The sequence below is a fragment of the Melitaea cinxia genome, chromosome 15, assembly GCF_905220565.1.
Source record: "Melitaea cinxia chromosome 15, ilMelCinx1.1, whole genome shotgun sequence".
Classification (NCBI taxonomy): Eukaryota; Metazoa; Arthropoda; class Insecta; order Lepidoptera; family Nymphalidae; genus Melitaea; species Melitaea cinxia.
The window spans coordinates 147,004-165,511 of NC_059408.1; the positions used below are offsets into that span (position 1 = coordinate 147,004).

Below are 18,508 nucleotides of genomic sequence, written 5' to 3' on the forward strand. Positions count from 1 at the left end.
AAATAAAACAATAAATACTCATATATTTACTAATTAACAATGAAATCTGGAAAACGACTCGGCTTATGAAAAAGAAATTTGGAAGAAAGATTATGAGTCGGATGTCATCTAAAGGATTTTATGAAACGAAGTATTCGTAGCTCTGAACTTTGTAATTTACTAGCTTAGATGTTGAAAATTGGTATTTAGGTTGTCGACGACAATTAAAAATTATCTGTTTCACATTTTTGTAATTATATATATACTGTGTAGGTTAAAACGAAATTTAAAATTTGTACAGGAAATTTGTTCTTTACGAAATTTTAAATTTAAACTATCATTATGGACTGCAACCTATCTTGGAAAGCTCATGTTAATAACATCAGCAAAAGAATACATTACTCGATCCACTCTCTCAATGACGCCGCGTTGGCGCAACGGTCACAGCCATGGATTGTACCCGTTGTGCTGGCGGTTGCGGGTTCGATCCCCGCACATGACAAACATTTGTATTGGCCATACAGGTGTTTGTCGTGGTCTGGGTGTTTGTGCAGTCCTTGTGGGTCTCCCCACCGTGCCTCGGAGAGCACGTTAAGCCGTCGGTCCCGGTTGTTATCGTATACACCTGATAGCGATCGTTACTTAAAGTAGGGAATATATCCGCCAACCCGCATTGGAGCAGCGTGGTGGATTAAGCTCTGATCCTTCTCCTACATGGGGAAAGAGGCCTATGCCCAACAGTGGGATATTACAGGCTGAAGTGATACGTGTAATTTTCTGTATATTCTTTTTTTAAGTGCAATAAAGTTTATACTAATATTAAATTATCACTACTAGCTACTGTCTAGCAAATCGCGATTCAAACAGCGGACCCGCCTAAAAATTAAAATTCACAAAAAATTTCACTTTGGAAATTTTTTAACTACACCCTGCCGTAAATTCCGGCATAAAAGTTGCAAACCTTTCAAAACTTCGTGACAGCACGTCCACTGTGTGATATACAAAGACTGGGAACGTTTTCAGGAAGTCGAATTTCGTTACCGAATAAAAAACTACTTTGGAAGTCATAAAACAAAAGAACAAACAAATGTCAATACATGTATGAATAATAAATAACCTGTGTTGATGGCCGTCGTGCCCCGACGTGAATGATTAATTTATCTTTAGCTTTCCGTTTATATTTCGAGTCGTTATCAACACAATGACCATATCACCATATTTACAGAAAACTTATTTTAAAATATTAGGTACCTACATAATCTTGATGATCTTATTTATTGAAGCAGTTTAAGTAAGTTTAAATCGAGAAATTGTGCATTTAAAATAAAATTTATATTCAACATATTAAAAGTTAGCCGGTAGAATTAGAGCGGAGCTAATTAGTTTGTTTCGCAACGTCAGATGCACGCACACTCGCACAACTGGGTGCAAGAGAATAATACCCTTCTGATGTGTGCGGGAAGTTTTCACCCCAACGTCATTCGACGGTGTCAAGGGCGAAAAGTGCATTAGGGTGCAGTCGGGCGCGGGTAGCAACAGGGCGCAGCGCGGGGCGGGGGCTGACAACGAACATTGTTGCTGGCGAGCGCGCGCTTGTACCGGCGCCCAACACATCTGCCGGAGCGGGACGGGGGGCGGGTGCAGGGTGTGGGTAGAGGGGTGGTGGTGAGGGTGAGCGGCTCGTGCACGATCGATCGCATCAGCTGAGCGGCCGCTCACCGCTCGTCACTTCACCTCAAAATGAGTAGTTTGCTTTAAATGCGATCGTTTCGCTGGTAAGTTGAAACCATTACTTTGTTATCGAACGCTTTAACAGCGTTCAAGTTAAAATTAAACTTTTAATTTAATTCTTCTCATAAACAAAACGGTCTAACTAGGGCTATCAACAACTTTCCATTAACATACGTATTGTGTAGTATTTTTCAAAATAAGCTATAAAAATACTATATTTGAAAGTAGCATTTTATGAGAGATACCTTCGAAAACAGGCGCATTGCATCGTTGAAACTGATGTCAGCAGAAATTATTTAAATTTGATGAGCCGCTTGTAAATGATTAAATTTGTATGGCAAACTAGTTAATCAAACTTACCGTATTTCGGTATTCAAATTACACAGCCTTATATAATCAAACCAATTGTAAAATTTGCTTGCAGTTGAACTTTTTTATATCGGAATTTATTGTACTGATTGTAGCTTTGTGATTAATAGAGATGAAATGCAAGCAAGGTTTTTTGTTGCAATAAAGGTGGTAATCGAGCGTTACAGTTCGCCTGATGGTAAGCGGGTACCGTAGCCTATGGATCTCTGCAAAACCAGGAGCATGCAAGCGCGTTGCCAACCCTCCCCAGGAGCTTTAGCTACTCTACTTTAAAGCATTAATAATTAGCAGTGATCTTTGACACTCGCTTCAAACAAAGTTGTAAGCTGACTAATATTTGAACGACTCAACGGGTATTGTAAAGCAACGATTGATCTATCTAACCGAATTCTAATACTTTTCATATAAATTTCTGCAACACGAGCAATCAAAAATAAAGTGCAACGCAGTGTCGACTAAATTTAAAGGCCCATACCCACTATATAATATAATGGCAACCCTAGCGATGCCATGTGTGAGCGAGAGGGCTTTCGCGGAGCTCGAGAGTGAGCGTGACAGCGTTAGCGACCGCAGCTAAGGCTGCGCGCGGCTCTCAGCTGATTGTGACTGTTGTAAGGCGGGTGCAGGGGAGGACTCCATTATAAAGTTGAGCGGCTGGAAGTTGCAAGGCTTATGAATATGTATGCGAAGTTATAATTTTTTGACGCCGTCCTCGGGCTCGAGCGCTATGCTAGAACGGCTTATGCATGAAATGTATTAGCTCTTCTCCGAGGCGAGCGCTAGCGCACGGCCCCGATGCGCCTCGAGGAGACGTCGCACGGTTGCATTATTCGTCACTTGGTGCACGAGAGCAGTCCGCAGTTTGAATCACATTAGTGGCCTTCCTCGGAGGCGACCGCACCCGTGCGCTGCTCGGCACGCTACTTTGTCGCAACTATTTTATTTCTTATATCGCAACACTAAGTATGTACATATTAAGTACATTAATGTCATTCTGTAAGTTACACTAAGATATTATTTTTAATAGCAATATTGCTATTATTTGGTAAAATATGGTTGTATGCTGTTATATATTTGCTAGCGGCAGAAAAATAAAAGACAAACGGACCAACACATCGGCGGTTTAATTAAATGGCGAGCGCATTGTTTGCATTTTAATTTACGTATTGAGATGGACAGATGAACGACGCCATGTCGGCTGGCAATGTTTATAGTTCAGTATCATAGAGTTAGACAATAAAGACAATATAAACTACTCTCAAAAGAGAGTTCATTATTCAGTTATTTTGAAAAATTAATAAATTGGAAAGACATCAGTTCTGTTATAAGATAGATATTGAAATAGAATACTGCTGTACCTATAATGTTACAGCAATTAAAGTTCTTGATGCGAACACTTTTGAACTTCATTTGCAACACGATTATTTACTTCAATTAAAAAAAATTAAGTCTAAAAAGTAATATATTAAAATCAAAGTATATAATATACGAGTATAAGTAGTAAATGTTTTTTAAGAACTTTTTTAAAGCTTAAATTTGTACATTTTTTTTTAAATTTTAAACTTTTTTTAACGCTGGGAACAAAACTAATACCTCTGCTAAAAGGGCTGCTTTGTGAAATCATAAAAATAAAAACATTACTCTTATTTGAATATTCATGATAAAAATATCAATCAATTATTGATCAACGACATGGTTTTATCCTATCTACAGTGTAGCGGGTTTGAGTCTCTCCCGAGATTGAAGTTCGAACATTAACATAGCGATTGTTGACGCTCGGCGCAGGATGTCACGGTCCGATAACAAAGGCGACGCATCGTATCACTGGCTCGTGACTTTGGCACCCCTTGGGCACTTATAGGTTAATTATATTTAATTCGCAGTCGCACTCGAGATTTCGACAAGCACTTAGTGCTAAAGTGTAGCGAAAAGGAAATTTAATAGGTAGCGCTCAAGCGCTGAGAAGGGCCGCGCGGCTCCCACCGGCCGGCTGGACGACCGCGACTCTCTGCTGACACTGAGATTGGAACAGCCGATATAGGTCCCTACAGTAGACACAGTAGGTTAAAGAATTTATTCGTCATGGAAATTATTATGGGTAACCGAAATAGTAACAATTGGCAGACAATAAACCAACTATGTAAGGGCGGTGACAAACTGACAACGCATAGGTATCACTATTGCAGTGTCGCTGATATTTAAATAGGAATTTGATCTGAAAATAAGTCTCCGTGCCATATTCTTTATTCGTTCTCACTCTGGTTCTATTGAAGCGAGAAGGACAAACACGTCGTCATATTAATCGTCAGCGTATTCTGTCCTCCACCGTGTAGCTGGTAGCGAATGGAATGCATTTACTGATTTGTTTGTTCGCTCGAGGGCTGCCATTACGGGCACATTTGCCCCAAAACAAATATCATATCCGTTCATTACAGGGGCGAGGCAGCGGGGTGCGAGGAGGCTCTGATCAAACAGATCCATTTCGGTTATTGTTTAATAATGTAATTTATTACGTAGACATGGTACTGTCAGCGCGCGCCGGAACTAGGAGACGATGATGCTTGCAGTGAATTCTGATAGATATAGACTAATACTGTTCCGTGAGCGAGCAAATTATACAGCAATTGTCGAATTTACTCGTCGTAATCAAAATGTCTGAAAAGTACGATAAAATGAACTAAATCGTCAGAGTAGAACTTTCTTAACTTTCTTACATTTTGTCATTTGTATGTATGATCCTATAGCTTGTAAAAGTTGTTCGTATTTAAGAGTTTGGTGTGACGTGAGTTTTATATGGTGTTACAGATATGGGCGTACCCACAGTGGGGCAAGATTGGCAACTGTCCTCAGACTCGAAGCTAATTATGGATATTTTATATTTTAATAATAAAATTTTAGGTTCATGTAGCCAAAACCTCCGCAAGCAATTGTTGAAGTAATTTAGACAGTAAAGGTTAACGAAAAGTTGTAGTAAGCATTTTTAGTTTTATACTATTTATCGAGTTTTTACATTTATTTGTTTTACGTCACCTACAAAAAAATCTGAAGAGGCCCATTGCTATGTAACAGATCCACGCCGATGTCAAATCGCTATTTCTCATGTCATGCAGAAGCAAGGTCAAGGTCGGCCTCTTCCTTCCTACTGCGTTTTTATAATCATTTGAAATAGCTTTTACAGTCGCCATACTTAAGAAGTATTCTGAGTTTCTTAAGTTCATAAAAGCATACGTTTTTACCAATATTAGAGGCTAATTTTCAAATATATTAATTATGATAAAGTTTTAGTAGGTATTGACGCACGTACGGCGAGAAATCTACGATACTGTCCGTTTAAAGTTAAATATAAAGACAAATGAAGGTCCCTGAACGTTTAAAAGCTAATAAAACGTTAACACGGCATCGTTTTAATGAAAAAAGGAAAAAATCTCAAAGTAGCTATAAAGTTTTATTTTAGAAGCTCCGACAAAGCAAGTGTCGCGAGAATGAGAAGCTATTGGAGCCTCGCGGGGCAGGGCTGAGGGGAGGTGGGGTGCCGGGCGAGGGATCTAAATTGTTTTATGAATTTTATTATGTTCGTCGAGATTTTAGTGGGGCGAGTATAACAAAGTGCTCATAGCACAACATAACATTTTATTTATTTTAGACAAAGAACGTGCTTAGCGTAAATTGCATTCACGACATACGTTTTGAAAGTTGAATACTTCGAAAATAATTTAGGTTCGCTACAAAATTGAAACCGAAACGTACGCCTCGCGCGAGGAGGCATCCCTTCCCACGAGTCGCAAATATTTAGTATTTTCAAAGAAATATAAAAACCGCGGCGCGGTCGGAAATGAAACTTCCTCAGGAAGAGCTGCGGAACTTTTTTGGTATTTTTGCTCAGCCCTTTGCCTCGCACCGACTTCGACATTCTGGATTATAAATGAATTTAACTAGGTGTCAGTTTTACTTGCCGCTGTGGCGTCAGCTCGATGTGACGGACGACGAGACTGAAGTAAGTGTAGAGGTTACGAACGCGAATATTTATGAGGTTGGGGGACGGACGCATGTTACTCTCTCACTTTGAATCTCCTCATCTATGTGACGTGATTCTTGGTATGTAGGTAGTTTACCGCCACGGTGGCAGACTTGCGTACGGTGCACTTGATAGTAAGCGGTTACCGGAAGCTATGGGCGCCTGTAATAACCAGGAGCATCACAAAGCACGTTGCCGTTCTCTGGAATAACACGCAGGATATCTTCGTTACTCCGCATTTCGTGTTTAAAACTAAAACACAGCTGAACTTTTCAATAAATACGTTATCCAGTCAGCTGACGATGCGCGGAGAATAATGAGCTCAATTAGTTTATAAGCTAATGTTCAGTTGTAATGTGTAAGCTGGGTCCTCTTGCGGGTCGAATGTATTTAGTGTTGGTGGATGCGAGAACTAAATGGATAGAAGTTTGTCAGGTACCTAGCACAGCAGCTAGTCACGCAATTAAAATGTTGAGTGGCATTTTTGCTCGTTTCGGTTTACCTAAACAAATAGTATCGGATAACGGCCCACCTTTCTCTAGCAATGAATTTTCAACATTTGTCAATACGAATGGTATTCAACATTTATTTTCGGCACCATACCATCCGGCATCAAATGGCGCGGCAGAAAATGCCGTTCATACAATTAAAAGGACTATTAAGAAAGCTATTAGACAAAATTTAGATATTAACTTATTTTTGAATAGTTTTTTACTTTATTATAGGAATACGGAACATTGTACAACAGGCGAAACGCCAGCGTCACTTATGTTCGGCCGCCGTTTACGTACTAAATTTGACGCTATGAGGCCTAATAGCTTAAAGTTAGAAACTCTCAAGAACATCAACAAAAGTACAGTACTCATGAGTCGCGCCTATTGTACCCAGGGGACGATGTATGGCTACGTCAATATAGGGGGAACGATAAATGGGTGTCGGGGAAGGTAGTGGATAAAATGGGGACAACAGATTATAGGGTGGTAGATGCAGCAGGACGCGAAACGCACAGACATATTGACCAACTGAAACAGCGTAAACGGAGTTCACTAATCTGTCCTTCTAGCCCAGCGAGTGTCGGCGAGGAGACGGGAGCGACAAGCACCGAGCCCGAAACGCATGACACAAACAACCCCGGGGACGATGCGCACGCATTAGCCCACAGCCCGACTCGCGAACGTGAGAAAATTGAGGAATGCGTGGAATCAATCCCAACTAACACACAGCAACCCTCGCCTCCCATTGAACCGCCTCGGTCTCGTCCCATACGTAGATGTAGGATGAAATAATATCATCTTTCGACATATAGTTGTTTCTTTATTGTAATTTTGATTTTATTTTTTGTTGTTGTTTAATTAATAGAATAACTAGGGTTTAACATTTAAATAAGCTGTTAATTGTACCAAAATAGATTGTTGTAGGTAAAAGTTCATAGCTGTTGTGTGTATGTACTTATGTAAGGTTATGTAAATGCTGTATATTTGTAAATCGTTTTTTTTTTAAATGTATGTCTTAAATAAGGGTGGAGGTGTAATATAACGGTCGATCGACGCATCGATTGTCGCGCTCGATGACCGCGTCAGTCGTGAATAAACGGTGTCACTGACAACTCGCTGTCCTTTTATTTAAAACATTTCAGATAGCAATGATTCGTGCTGTTATGATAATAATTAATAAACATTCGCTACAAGTATGCTTCCTTGTAAATTAGAATATCTATGCTCTGTTCGAGCGGATACATAACAATGATCGATGGTAATAGTGGTCTTGCAGCAAGATCTAATCTATTCTGAGAGTCTACTTTGTTGCTTGACAAATGAAAGTCATAAGTATACAAAAAAAAAAAAAGTTTTTATATCGACCCACCTACAATACTTATGTTTAAATCTCAAATAATTACTTACGCCGAGTTGCACGAAACAAAATTAAAATTTAAGTAGAGATTAAACTAATTTAATCACAATAATTTCATACAATTCTTGCGATTAAATTAGTTTAATCACTACTTAAATTTTAATTTCTTTTCGTGCAACTCAGCGTTAGTATTGTAAGTAATTTTAATATTGTATAAAAATCATTCGTAATTAGAAATAAATATAGAAAATATAAATTAAAATTTATTTATCTTTGCATTTAAAAAGAATAATCAGCGTGAAACGCCGTTTTGCTCTTTTATTGTTCACAATAAATATTATAATAGTTGGATGAACTTTTTAACAATTTCTTTACTGTTAATATTTCTATAACTATATTCCGGCGATTAATTTTTATTTTTATAAATTGAAGCGTATTGTACAGTTCGAAGATTATCTGTTCTTTCAATTTTTTGTGTATCTTAAAGTAATATTTAGATTAAATATTTTATGTTAGTTTCATTTAAGTGAAGAAGAAGGAATTAATCGTGAACACCTATTGATGGAGACAACTAGAAACCACAGCTCAGCGGGTCGGGTGCGTTAACGTTATTGTCGCCATCGGGATCACTAGTGCGGGAATTCTCCAGTTTCCCTTGTGCATTTAAACTGTATCGCTGTTATGGTTTAGTTGTGACAAGTTTCGCTACGCGCTGTTGATCGCGTGGATAAAAGTGATGTATGTGTGTTAGCTTGAATTGCCAGCTATACTCGTAGTTGTATATAAGTATATAGACAACTGCATTTGATCGAGCAATTTGGATAAGAGCAATTTGTTACTATACAGAATATAGTTTACTAATTGTAAGCTAGTGCAAAAAAACTATTTTTCGCAGTAAATAAGCTTGACAGCGTTTCTCAGCTTCTTTACTGTTTGAAACCTTATCGTACTCGTGTTTATTATTGCCTCACCTATTATTTAAGACTTAAATATATATGTAGCGTATATACATGGTTGAAGCCGTAAGGAGGAAACATGTCGCCATGACGACATTAATTTGTTTTATAATTTGTTGTTTTTTAACCGACTTCAAAAAAGGAGTAGGTTACTCAATTCGACCGTATATATATTTTTTTATGTATGTTCGGAGATAACTCCGTCGTTTATGAACCGATTTTTACAATTCTTTTTTTGTTGGAAAGCAGATATCCCTAGTTTGTTACCATGATAAGGAAACCAGGATCTGATGATATGATACCAGAGAAATCTCTCGAAAATCCGCATAACTTTTTACTGGGTGTACCGATTTTGATGATTATTAATTTAATCGAAAGCCGATGTTTATCATGACTGTGGTCATTTTCAAATTTCATCGAGATCTGATTACAACTTTTGGAGTAATCTTTGATAATGCATATTTACTTGACTATTTTTTCGTCTACCTACGTTGTATTACTTGGAAGTCGGTTTTTCTTCGTTTGCCTGCAAACACAATTATTGTTATTCGTATGTACAGCACGTTACCTGATTTTACTCGTAGAAGAGCAAGTTAGGCGAGAATTGCGGAGGTAAGGAAAACGATTCTGTGGTGTTAGCTTGAAATTGTAACAATAAGCAATAAATAGGTCATCCATGGTCATATAAAACGCAACAGGGCGTCATAGTAGTAGGATTTTCTGTTAAAGTTTATTACAGATCAATTACTTAAGCATTGTGAGCTTCGGCATATTACAATTATGTCCTGTATTACTTATTTGTGAAGTTTTACCGTAAAAGTTCATTTTTGTGGTACTAAACTCGGCCACCGAGTACCGCGAGGGCAAGTTATTATTATTAGTTGTTGTGGTTTCGTGTTGTTATTATTGGTGACAGGGCTTTATACTGAATACCTACATTATTATCAAAGCCAGTTTAAGGTTTCATGCGATGAGACAAACAGGATAACAGCTACAGTTAGGTCATAAGTTGTAATCTTTTGAATTATTATTAAATTAAGACATAGTTGCGCGCCGCTCGCAGCTTGCGGCTTGTGGATTTAGCGAGGTGTCCCGTCCGTCAGGAACAAAGAGCTTATTGTACGCTTCAGCCTGTAATATCCCACTACTGGGCATAGGCCTCTTTCCCCATGTAGGAGAAGGATCAGAGCTTAATCCACCACGCTGCTCCAATGCGGGTTGGCGGATATATTCCCTACTATGAGTAACGATCGCTATCAGGTGTAGATGATAACAACCGGGACAGATAGCTTAACGTGCTCTCCGAGGCACAGTGGGGAGACCCACAAGGACTGCACAAGCACCCAAACCACGGCAAACACCTGTATGCCCAATACAAATGTTTGTCATGTGCGGGAATCGAACCCGCAACCGCCAGCGCAACCGACACAATCCATGGCTGTGACCGTTGCGCTAACACGGCGTCGGCTTATCGTCATAACTACACGATATTATTTTATGTCATTCGTTACCGAAGAACACTTCGGTAATATGTGTTACGTTTCGTCCTCGCGTATGTGCGACTACTTGTACATCCCGCGTCTCATTCTTGACTGCGATTCAAAATAAATGATCCGCGTCCGGTATCGCTAATTGAAATAAAGGAGCGCCCGGAGCGGCGGCGGCTCGCGGCTCGCGGCCCGCGCGGTCGGCGGGCGCGGGCAGCGAGTGAGGCAGTGAGGCGGCGCGGCGGCAGCGGGTCGGCGGGGCCGGCGGGTCTGCGGGGCCGGCGGGGCCGCGCGGGGCCCGGCGGCGCCGCTCAGTCCGCGCTCGGAGCCCGCCGCCGCCTCGCGCGCGCCATGGAGATGGAGCACTTCATCGAGACCGTGCGCAAGTACCCCTGCCTGTGGAACACCACCGCCATCGAGTATCGCGACCAGGAGCTGAAGGACGCCGCCTGGGCCGAGGTGATGAAGGAGACGGACCTGTCGTCAGGTAAGAGCCAGTCCCGCCGCGCAGCTCGGTGGCGCCGCGCGCAGTGCCACCGCGAGTCTCCGCCCCGCGCGCCCCTCGCCCCGCCGCCCCGCGCCCCTCGGAGGCCGGCAGCGCACCGGCGCGCGGATGGGCGCGGGGCGACGCTGCTGGCCGGCTCATTTGTAATTGCGTCGATTCGACTAATTAGATTCGCCGGTTTTTATACCGAACCCGCTTTCTACTTAAACAGCGTTACGTGATAATGCTCATTGCTTTCATTGCAATACTATGGAACATGTTCACAACACAATAATATCGACTGCGATGCCTGTGTATGTATGTACGTGTGCTTGAGTGTGTGTGGGTGTGGAGACATGTCTAACATCTGCGTTAGATGAATATGAAATGATTATAACTATAAGTTATCACTAGGTCGGAGACGCTTCTTCCAGTACTTTCCAGCGTCAAATATAAAATCTATTTTTTTTTTTACTATAAAAAGCTACAGAAATCATCAGCATAATTATGAAAGTAAAAAATATTATTTATTAACAAAAATACAGTTTGTTGAGTTTGATATGTAACTATTTGTCGCTGTATATAAGTATAGTCCACAATACCAACAGTACAGTACAGGTATTGTACGGTAGGCAATCGTTGTTATGACATACAAGATAGTGAAGGTGTTGGCACTTTGCTGACCCATATTGTTTGAGATTGTAAACGTCGCTTTAACGGGGACCTGGTTTTATAAAAAAGATCTACTCTTTTATGAATATTTCTTTGCGTTGGAAAGGGTTTTACTTTGTAAATAATTATTATTTCTCGTCACCCGCAACCTCGCCCTGTTCGCAGTCGATTGCGCACGACGTGACGAAGGGTTTTGTTCATAATTGTGTTTGCTCGCAAACGAAAAAAAAAACCGACTTCAATTACATCGACAAGTAATACAACGTAGGGAGATGAAAACATTGTCAAGTAAATACGCGTTATCCAATCTAATTAAAAAAGTTGTCATCAGATCTCGATCAAATTTAAACGGGGCCACTTGACAAACATCAGCTTTCGATTAAGACAAGAATCATCAAAATCTGCATATCCAGTGAAAATTTATGCGAAAGGTACTTCTTCGATCTTATTAATAAAAGTTAAATGGAGCCACATGACGAACACCACCTTTCGATCAAAAAAAGTCATCAAAATCGGTTTACCCATAAAAAAAAACAATCGAATGGAGAACCTCCTCCTTTTTTGGAAGTCGGTTTATAAGTCCGTCCATTGTACTGCACTGTCTGTAACTATCTTTATGCTTTGTTTGTAATGTATTTGTGGTGTACAACAAAGTATAAAACGAAAATAAATAGTTTGAATACTTAATTGTATTTGCTCGCAAACGAAAAAAAAACCGACTTCAATTACATCGACAAGTAATACAATGTAGGGAGACGAAAAAATAGTCAAGTAAATACGTAAAAAAGTTGTAATCAGATCTCGATGAAATTTAAATGTGACCATATTACAAGCACCAGCTTTCGATTAATTTAAAAATCATTAAAATCGGTACACCCAGCAAAAAGTTATGTGGTATAAATACAACGTAGGTAGACGAAACAATAGTCAAGTAAAAACGTATTATTAGATAAAGCTCGAAAAATAGTTGTTAGATCTCAAATAAATTTAAATGGGACCAAATGACACACACCACCTTTCGATAAAAAAATTGTCGAAATCGGTCTACCCGGTCAAAAGTTCTGAAGTAACATAGGTAAAAAAAATAATATAATCGAATTGAGAACCTCCTCCTTTTTTGGAAGTCTATTAACCAAGTGTTAAGAAGTTTATTAACCAATAAAGCTTATATTTATGATAACACTTACTAAAGATTAAAAGCTTAACAATTATTTAAACGTGATTCATAAATGTGATGCACAGAGTTGATTTTAAAAACTTACTGGGTAGTTATTTTCACTTTGTCATCATTTCATTCTTTTGAGTAGATTCAGTAATTATTAGTTACCGATATTACTTAAAACAAATAACAGAGATTGCGAAGAACTTCACATAAAAGTTACTTTTCTAATGTTTACGCGAATTTCACTCATTATAATGAAACAACTTTTTCTGATTTTATCGCTGTTTATTAGGTTTTTTAAATGGCGGACGTTTCGGATAATTTACAGCAGCCATGGTCACGAGAAAACGGGTCCTTTCAATAAAAAAAAAAAAAAATGTCAATGCACTACTAAAAATATTTTATTACAATACACATGGAAAATTTTATATTAAATTTTTGGTTTTAAAAAATTTAAATAAAAATGCACGCGGACTTTGGCAGTAACAGTACGAGTAGCATAATAATAGACATTTAGTTTTATACGTTTTCATTAACAGATAACACGTGGTTCAATAAGTCCCGAGACTAAGTACTAAAAAAAGGTCTTTTTTATAAAATTAATTTTTATTCATCAACATAGTCTCCTCCAAGAGCGATACAGTCCCTCCAACGCTTTTCTAACTTTTCTAGCCCATGTGTGTAGAACGATTTGTCTTTGGCTTCAAAATAAGCCTCCGTTGCTGCGATAACTTCACTATTTGAGTCAAATTTCTTACCCTGAAGCATTTTTTTGGGGTCTGCAAACAGCCAGTAATCGCTGGGGGCCAAGTCTGGCGAATAAGGGGGATGAAGAAGCAATTCGAAGCCCAATTCGTTAATTTTGGCCATCGTTCTCACGGACTTGTGACAAGGCGCGTTGTCCTGGTGAAACACCACTTTCTTTTTGTTCATGTGAGGCCGTTTATCCGCAATTTCGTACTTCAATTGCTCCAATAAGCACATGTAATAGTCACTATTTATATTTTGCCCCTTTTCAAGGTAGTCGATGAAAAGTATTCCATGCGCATCCCAAAATATAGACGCCATAACCTTACCGGCCGATTTCTGAGTCTTTGGACGCTTCGGGCGGCTTTCACCAGCCGCTCTCCACTCCGCTGCCTGCCGATTGGATTCCGGAGTGAAATGGTATATCCAGGTTTCATCCATTGTTACATACCGACGTAAAAAATCCTTTTTATTATGATTCATCAGCGCCAAACATCGCTCTGAATCATTGATACGTTGTTCCTTTTGATTAGTTGTAAGCAAACGCGGCACCCACTTAGAAAAAAGCTTTTTCATGGCCAAATTTTTATGTAAAATAGTGAAAACACTACCAGCTGAAATCTTCACTATCTCGGCTATCTCTCGCACTTTTACCTTCCGATCTTCCAATACGATTTTGAGGACTTGGTTAATATTTTGTTGAGTCACTGCTTCATTTGGACGACCTGAGCGTTCCCCATCATTGGTGTCCATGCGACCGCGTTTGAAGTCGGCATACCACCGACAAATGGTTGCTTTAGAGGGAGCTGATCCTGCATAACATTTTATAAGCCATTGCTGTGCTTCAACGGTATTTTTTCCCATTAAAAAACAATGTTTTATCAACACGCGAAACTCGTTTTTTTCCATTGTATCGAAATTACAACCGTAGCGTCACTTAAATGTTTCAAAATCAATAATTTTATTGTTCCATTTTTAAAAATTTGACACATATTCTTGTATTGATAGCCAGTACTTTTTAAAAATCAAAAGAGTTTTTAATATATGCGCCATTTCCAGGTTAGTCTCGGGACTTATTGAACGATCTAGTATTTTGTGTTTACTAGCAAACGAAAAAAAACGACTTCATTTACATTGACAAGTAATAGGTACAATGTAAGTAGACAAAAAAAAAAATAACAAATGCACTAGTCGCTATTACGATTTTCGAACATTCGCTTCGATTTCTCTGAAATGCCATCATCAGATCCTGGATATCTCCTTTCTAACAAAAAAATAATCATCAAAATCGGTTCATAAAAGACGAAGTCATCCGCGAACACACATAAAAAATATATATACGGTCGAAACCTCATCTTTTTTGAAGTCGGTTAAAAGTAATATTAACGATTTCTTACAAGTTGTTGTTAATTACAAATTGTTGTTTGTATTTCAGTGAAAGAAGTAAAACTAAAATGGAAAAAGCTCCGAGATAGCTACCGCGACGCGCTGAAGCGGCAGAGCGAGATGCTGGCCAAGGACCCCGGCAACTCCACCAAGAAGGCGTACCCCTGGAAGTACATGGGGCTCATGCAGTTCCTGCAGCCGCACATGAGCGTGCGCAAGAAGCCGGCCGAGTCCCCGCAGTACGCGCCGCCGCCCGAGCGCGCGCCCGCCGACGCGCACAACGGCGACGCGCGCTCCTCCGACGACTCCGACTCCGAGCCCGACTCCGAGCCCAAGCGCAAGAGCTGCGAGCGCCTCTCCGCCATCGACCGCAAGCTCGACTTCCTGTGCCGGGCGCACAGCAAGCGCCGCTGCAGCGAGGCGCCGCCCCGCGAGCGCAAGCGCGAGCGCCCGCCGCCGCCCGCGCCCGACCCGCTCGACATCTTCTTCAACGGCATGTGCCAGTCCACGAAGCGCTTCCCGTACCCGGCGCAGATCCGCATCAAGAGGACGCTGTTCGACGCCGTCATCGAGGCGGAGGAGGCGCTGGTCGCGGAGCAGCAGAGCTACGCCAGCCTGTGGGCGCGCGGCGCGGGCAGCTCGTCCAGCAGCGAGGCGGGCGCGGCGGGCGCGGGCGCGCCGGCCGACGACGACGACGACGAGCGCAAGCCGTCCTGAGGCGCCGCGCGCGCCGCGCTGCGCCGCTACCGCGCGCGCTACGCGGCGCTCGTGCGCGCGGCGCTGGCCGCGCAGGCCGCCGGCGCGCGCGGCGCCTCGCCCTGCTAGCGGCCGCCACCACCGAGCAGTATTGCTAATCGTATCGCCGACGTATAGGCCCGACGCACTACGCGGTCGGCTGCACATAGTTGCGTAGCGACACGTGGCGGTCTCGACCGCGTCGAACGGTATACGCTTAAAATATAAACGTCCAGTGAGGATAGTTTGTCAAAGGTTCGTTCTAACTTCGTAAATATTTGTAAGATTAGAGCACTAGCTCCTGGCTGTATATTTAACTGTAAGGGAGGCTGTATGCCCGGACCGCCCGCCGAGGTGGTTGGTTGCGGAGCGCAGCTCTGACTAGTTTTAGGAAAGTTTTTTATAAGATGTGAAGTTATTGTCATAGACATGTAAATTGTAGCAGGGTAAAGCTGTCACTGCACCGACTTCCATTTTATTGTATCTCGTAGTTTTTGCGTGATGTATGACAAACATTTGTGTTTAATATTTCGACAATAATATCAGTCAGAAGAACGCACTGTACACTGTGCACTTCAGATATTATTCCATTTGTCGGACTGCCGCGCTTTATATTGGCAGGTGAGTATGTTAGAGTATCGGTCGACTGATTTAATTTCCTATAATACAAGTTTAGGTTAAGTTTATATTAAATTAAGGAAAATACCAAAATTTGTGTAATTTTTATTTTTTATATAAACAGGACTTAGATCTCCGATTAAAGGAATAAAAACTTGATAAATACACAGATGACGACTTTAATTTACACATTGGCCTTTGACGGCTTTAACTGATCCTCGTCTGATATGAAAAGCTCGAGGTGTTGGTGTGATGTCTTTAGGAAACATATATAAGTATCTGTAAATTTGATCGATTAAAGTAAAATACGAATTGATTGAACAAATAGAAGAAGGTTTATTATGAATTAATTTCTTAGGTTTAATGGCTTTCAATTGTGCCAGGGGGCACAATGTGCCACGTGGGGTAGAAAAGACATGAAGGAGAATGATCAGTGTGGTTGAGATTGTGAGCTATATCGATTATTATTAGACAAAAAAAGGTTTATTATAATAGGAGTGACTCACAGATTCACCAGTCAAGTCACTACTTGACAATATACACCAAACATCAACAAACAAACAGAATCACAATGACACCGCAATCTGGCAGTTTGGCTTATAAATTACGAAGAAACTTCTCTTGGAGATTTCTATACTTACTGCATTTACGTTCGTAATTTTTAAGCCTTATATTATCAGTAATAAAATACCTATTTTTTTTTAATATTTTTCGAAACTGACACAAAATACTTGGTAATTATATTTTTTAGATAACTACAACAATGACCAAAAAATGTTTGGACTGTATATACCTTTTTACTCGTATTACAGTTTCTGTGCTTCATTGCTAGTTCTAAGCGTAAAGTAAAGTAATGTAATGGTTGGTTTAAGTTCATCACATAACTATAAAAATCATAATTTACTTCTGTATAACAAGCAAGTTTTAGTTTTACCAATGGTATTGTTATAAATATTTTGAATTTGAATGTTAAATATAACGTTGTCGTCTACAAATAGTTTCAAACTATGATGTATTTATGTCTGTAACAATGTAATTTGACAAGCGGGACAGTGCTTATAATAAGAGGCAGGTACGGACGGAAATATGACGGCTGTAGACTCGGCAGGTAGCCTCAACAGGCAGGGCTCCGTCCCGTGGCCTTTGACGCGCCGGCATCCTGTTTACGTCACGCGCTCGTAAGGCGCGTCACGCGCCGCATCAGCTGACCGAGGGGTGCTGCTCCAATTCCACCCTTATTCCTACGACTACGCCGAGGATCACCGTTAATAGTTCCCGGTATTCAACAGCTGTGTTATGTCAAAGGAAACATATGTTCGCTTTGTTGGTGTGCGTGCCTCGTGTACAGAAATACCGGCCTTCGCAGAACGACACACTTTTTAGTTTCCTGCCCTTTACGACCCAAAAAATAATAGAGTACATCAGCTGTAACTTGAAAGACCACAAAAAAAATGGCGCCGTGAAGTGAAACGATTCGGTGAGTTCAAAATATCTTAGTCGCCGTAATCGCACCTGCGCCTTCATTTATTTACCTTGAACTAGAGGAACGTTGTGTTACCATGCCATGTAATTGGGAATACATCATTGATAAGGGTGCTAAAACTTGAAAAGCTTTTGAACACTATTAAGGTGCAGTGCTTTTTACACTTATGATTAAATGAGTTACTTATTTCACACTTCTGGTATATCTCATAAAGCCACTTATGACCTTCAGTTAAGACAAATAAATAATTAAAATGAATAATTATGGTACCTTTAGCGTACTGACATACCGCAGCAAACCAGCGCACTTTTTGTCTGGCGTAGTTACGACGTAAACGCTGTTCTAGTTCTAAGCAATTGAACGGGTCTCTGGTAACAGATGTTATGCATTCGGTAAGTAAAATCTCGGTTTAGTTTTATGACTCAAAATAATAACAGGCCGCTCGTAACGGAAAGAGAAAAACTCGAAAGTCGCTTAATTGCTTCATAAATCAAGATGGAGTTGCAGCGCGACCGGCGGACAATATTTTCGAGTCGATTCTCGCCGGAGACACAGATTAAGAGTTTTGTACTCGTTATAATGTGTGCGATTTATGGGTGGGTTTGTGTAAAAGTTTTTCAAACTATTATTAGTCCAGTTTTTTATCTATTTTAAATTAACTGTTGGCTTTGCTTTTTCTATCGTTTCTTAAGGAGTTAACCATGTAAGTTTTACACTTACACGGGTACTGAACACTTTTAAATCGGGTGAAGTCCTTGACCATAGCGTCTACTACGTCTCTGAAATAGCGGGAACTGCGATATGACAATTGCGGTAAGTCCCGTAGGATTAAG

At 40.5% G+C, this 18,508-nt stretch overlaps 1 protein-coding gene across 1 annotated transcript; it reads left to right on the plus strand.

Moving 5' to 3' along the window:
- The first annotated feature begins 10,745 nt into the window (after positions 1-10,745).
- Positions 10,746-15,556, plus strand: LOC123660711. Its single transcript, XM_045595759.1, has 2 exons — positions 10,746-10,875; positions 14,889-15,556. Exons 1-2 carry the CDS (start codon positions 10,746-10,748, stop codon positions 15,554-15,556), a joined length of 798 nt encoding a protein of 265 aa, XP_045451715.1.
- Positions 15,557-18,508: the final 2,952 nt, after the last annotated feature.

Excerpts from the sequence above, each read along its gene's own strand:
- LOC123660711 (XM_045595759.1), top strand. The coding sequence starts at position 10,746 with ATGGAGCACTTCATCGAGACCGTGCGCAAGTACCCCTGCCTGTGGAAC. Across the intron at positions 10,876-14,888 it reads GGAGACGGACCTGTCGTCAG|TGAAAGAAGTAAAACTAAAA; the intron begins GTAAGAGCCAGT and ends TTTGTATTTCAG.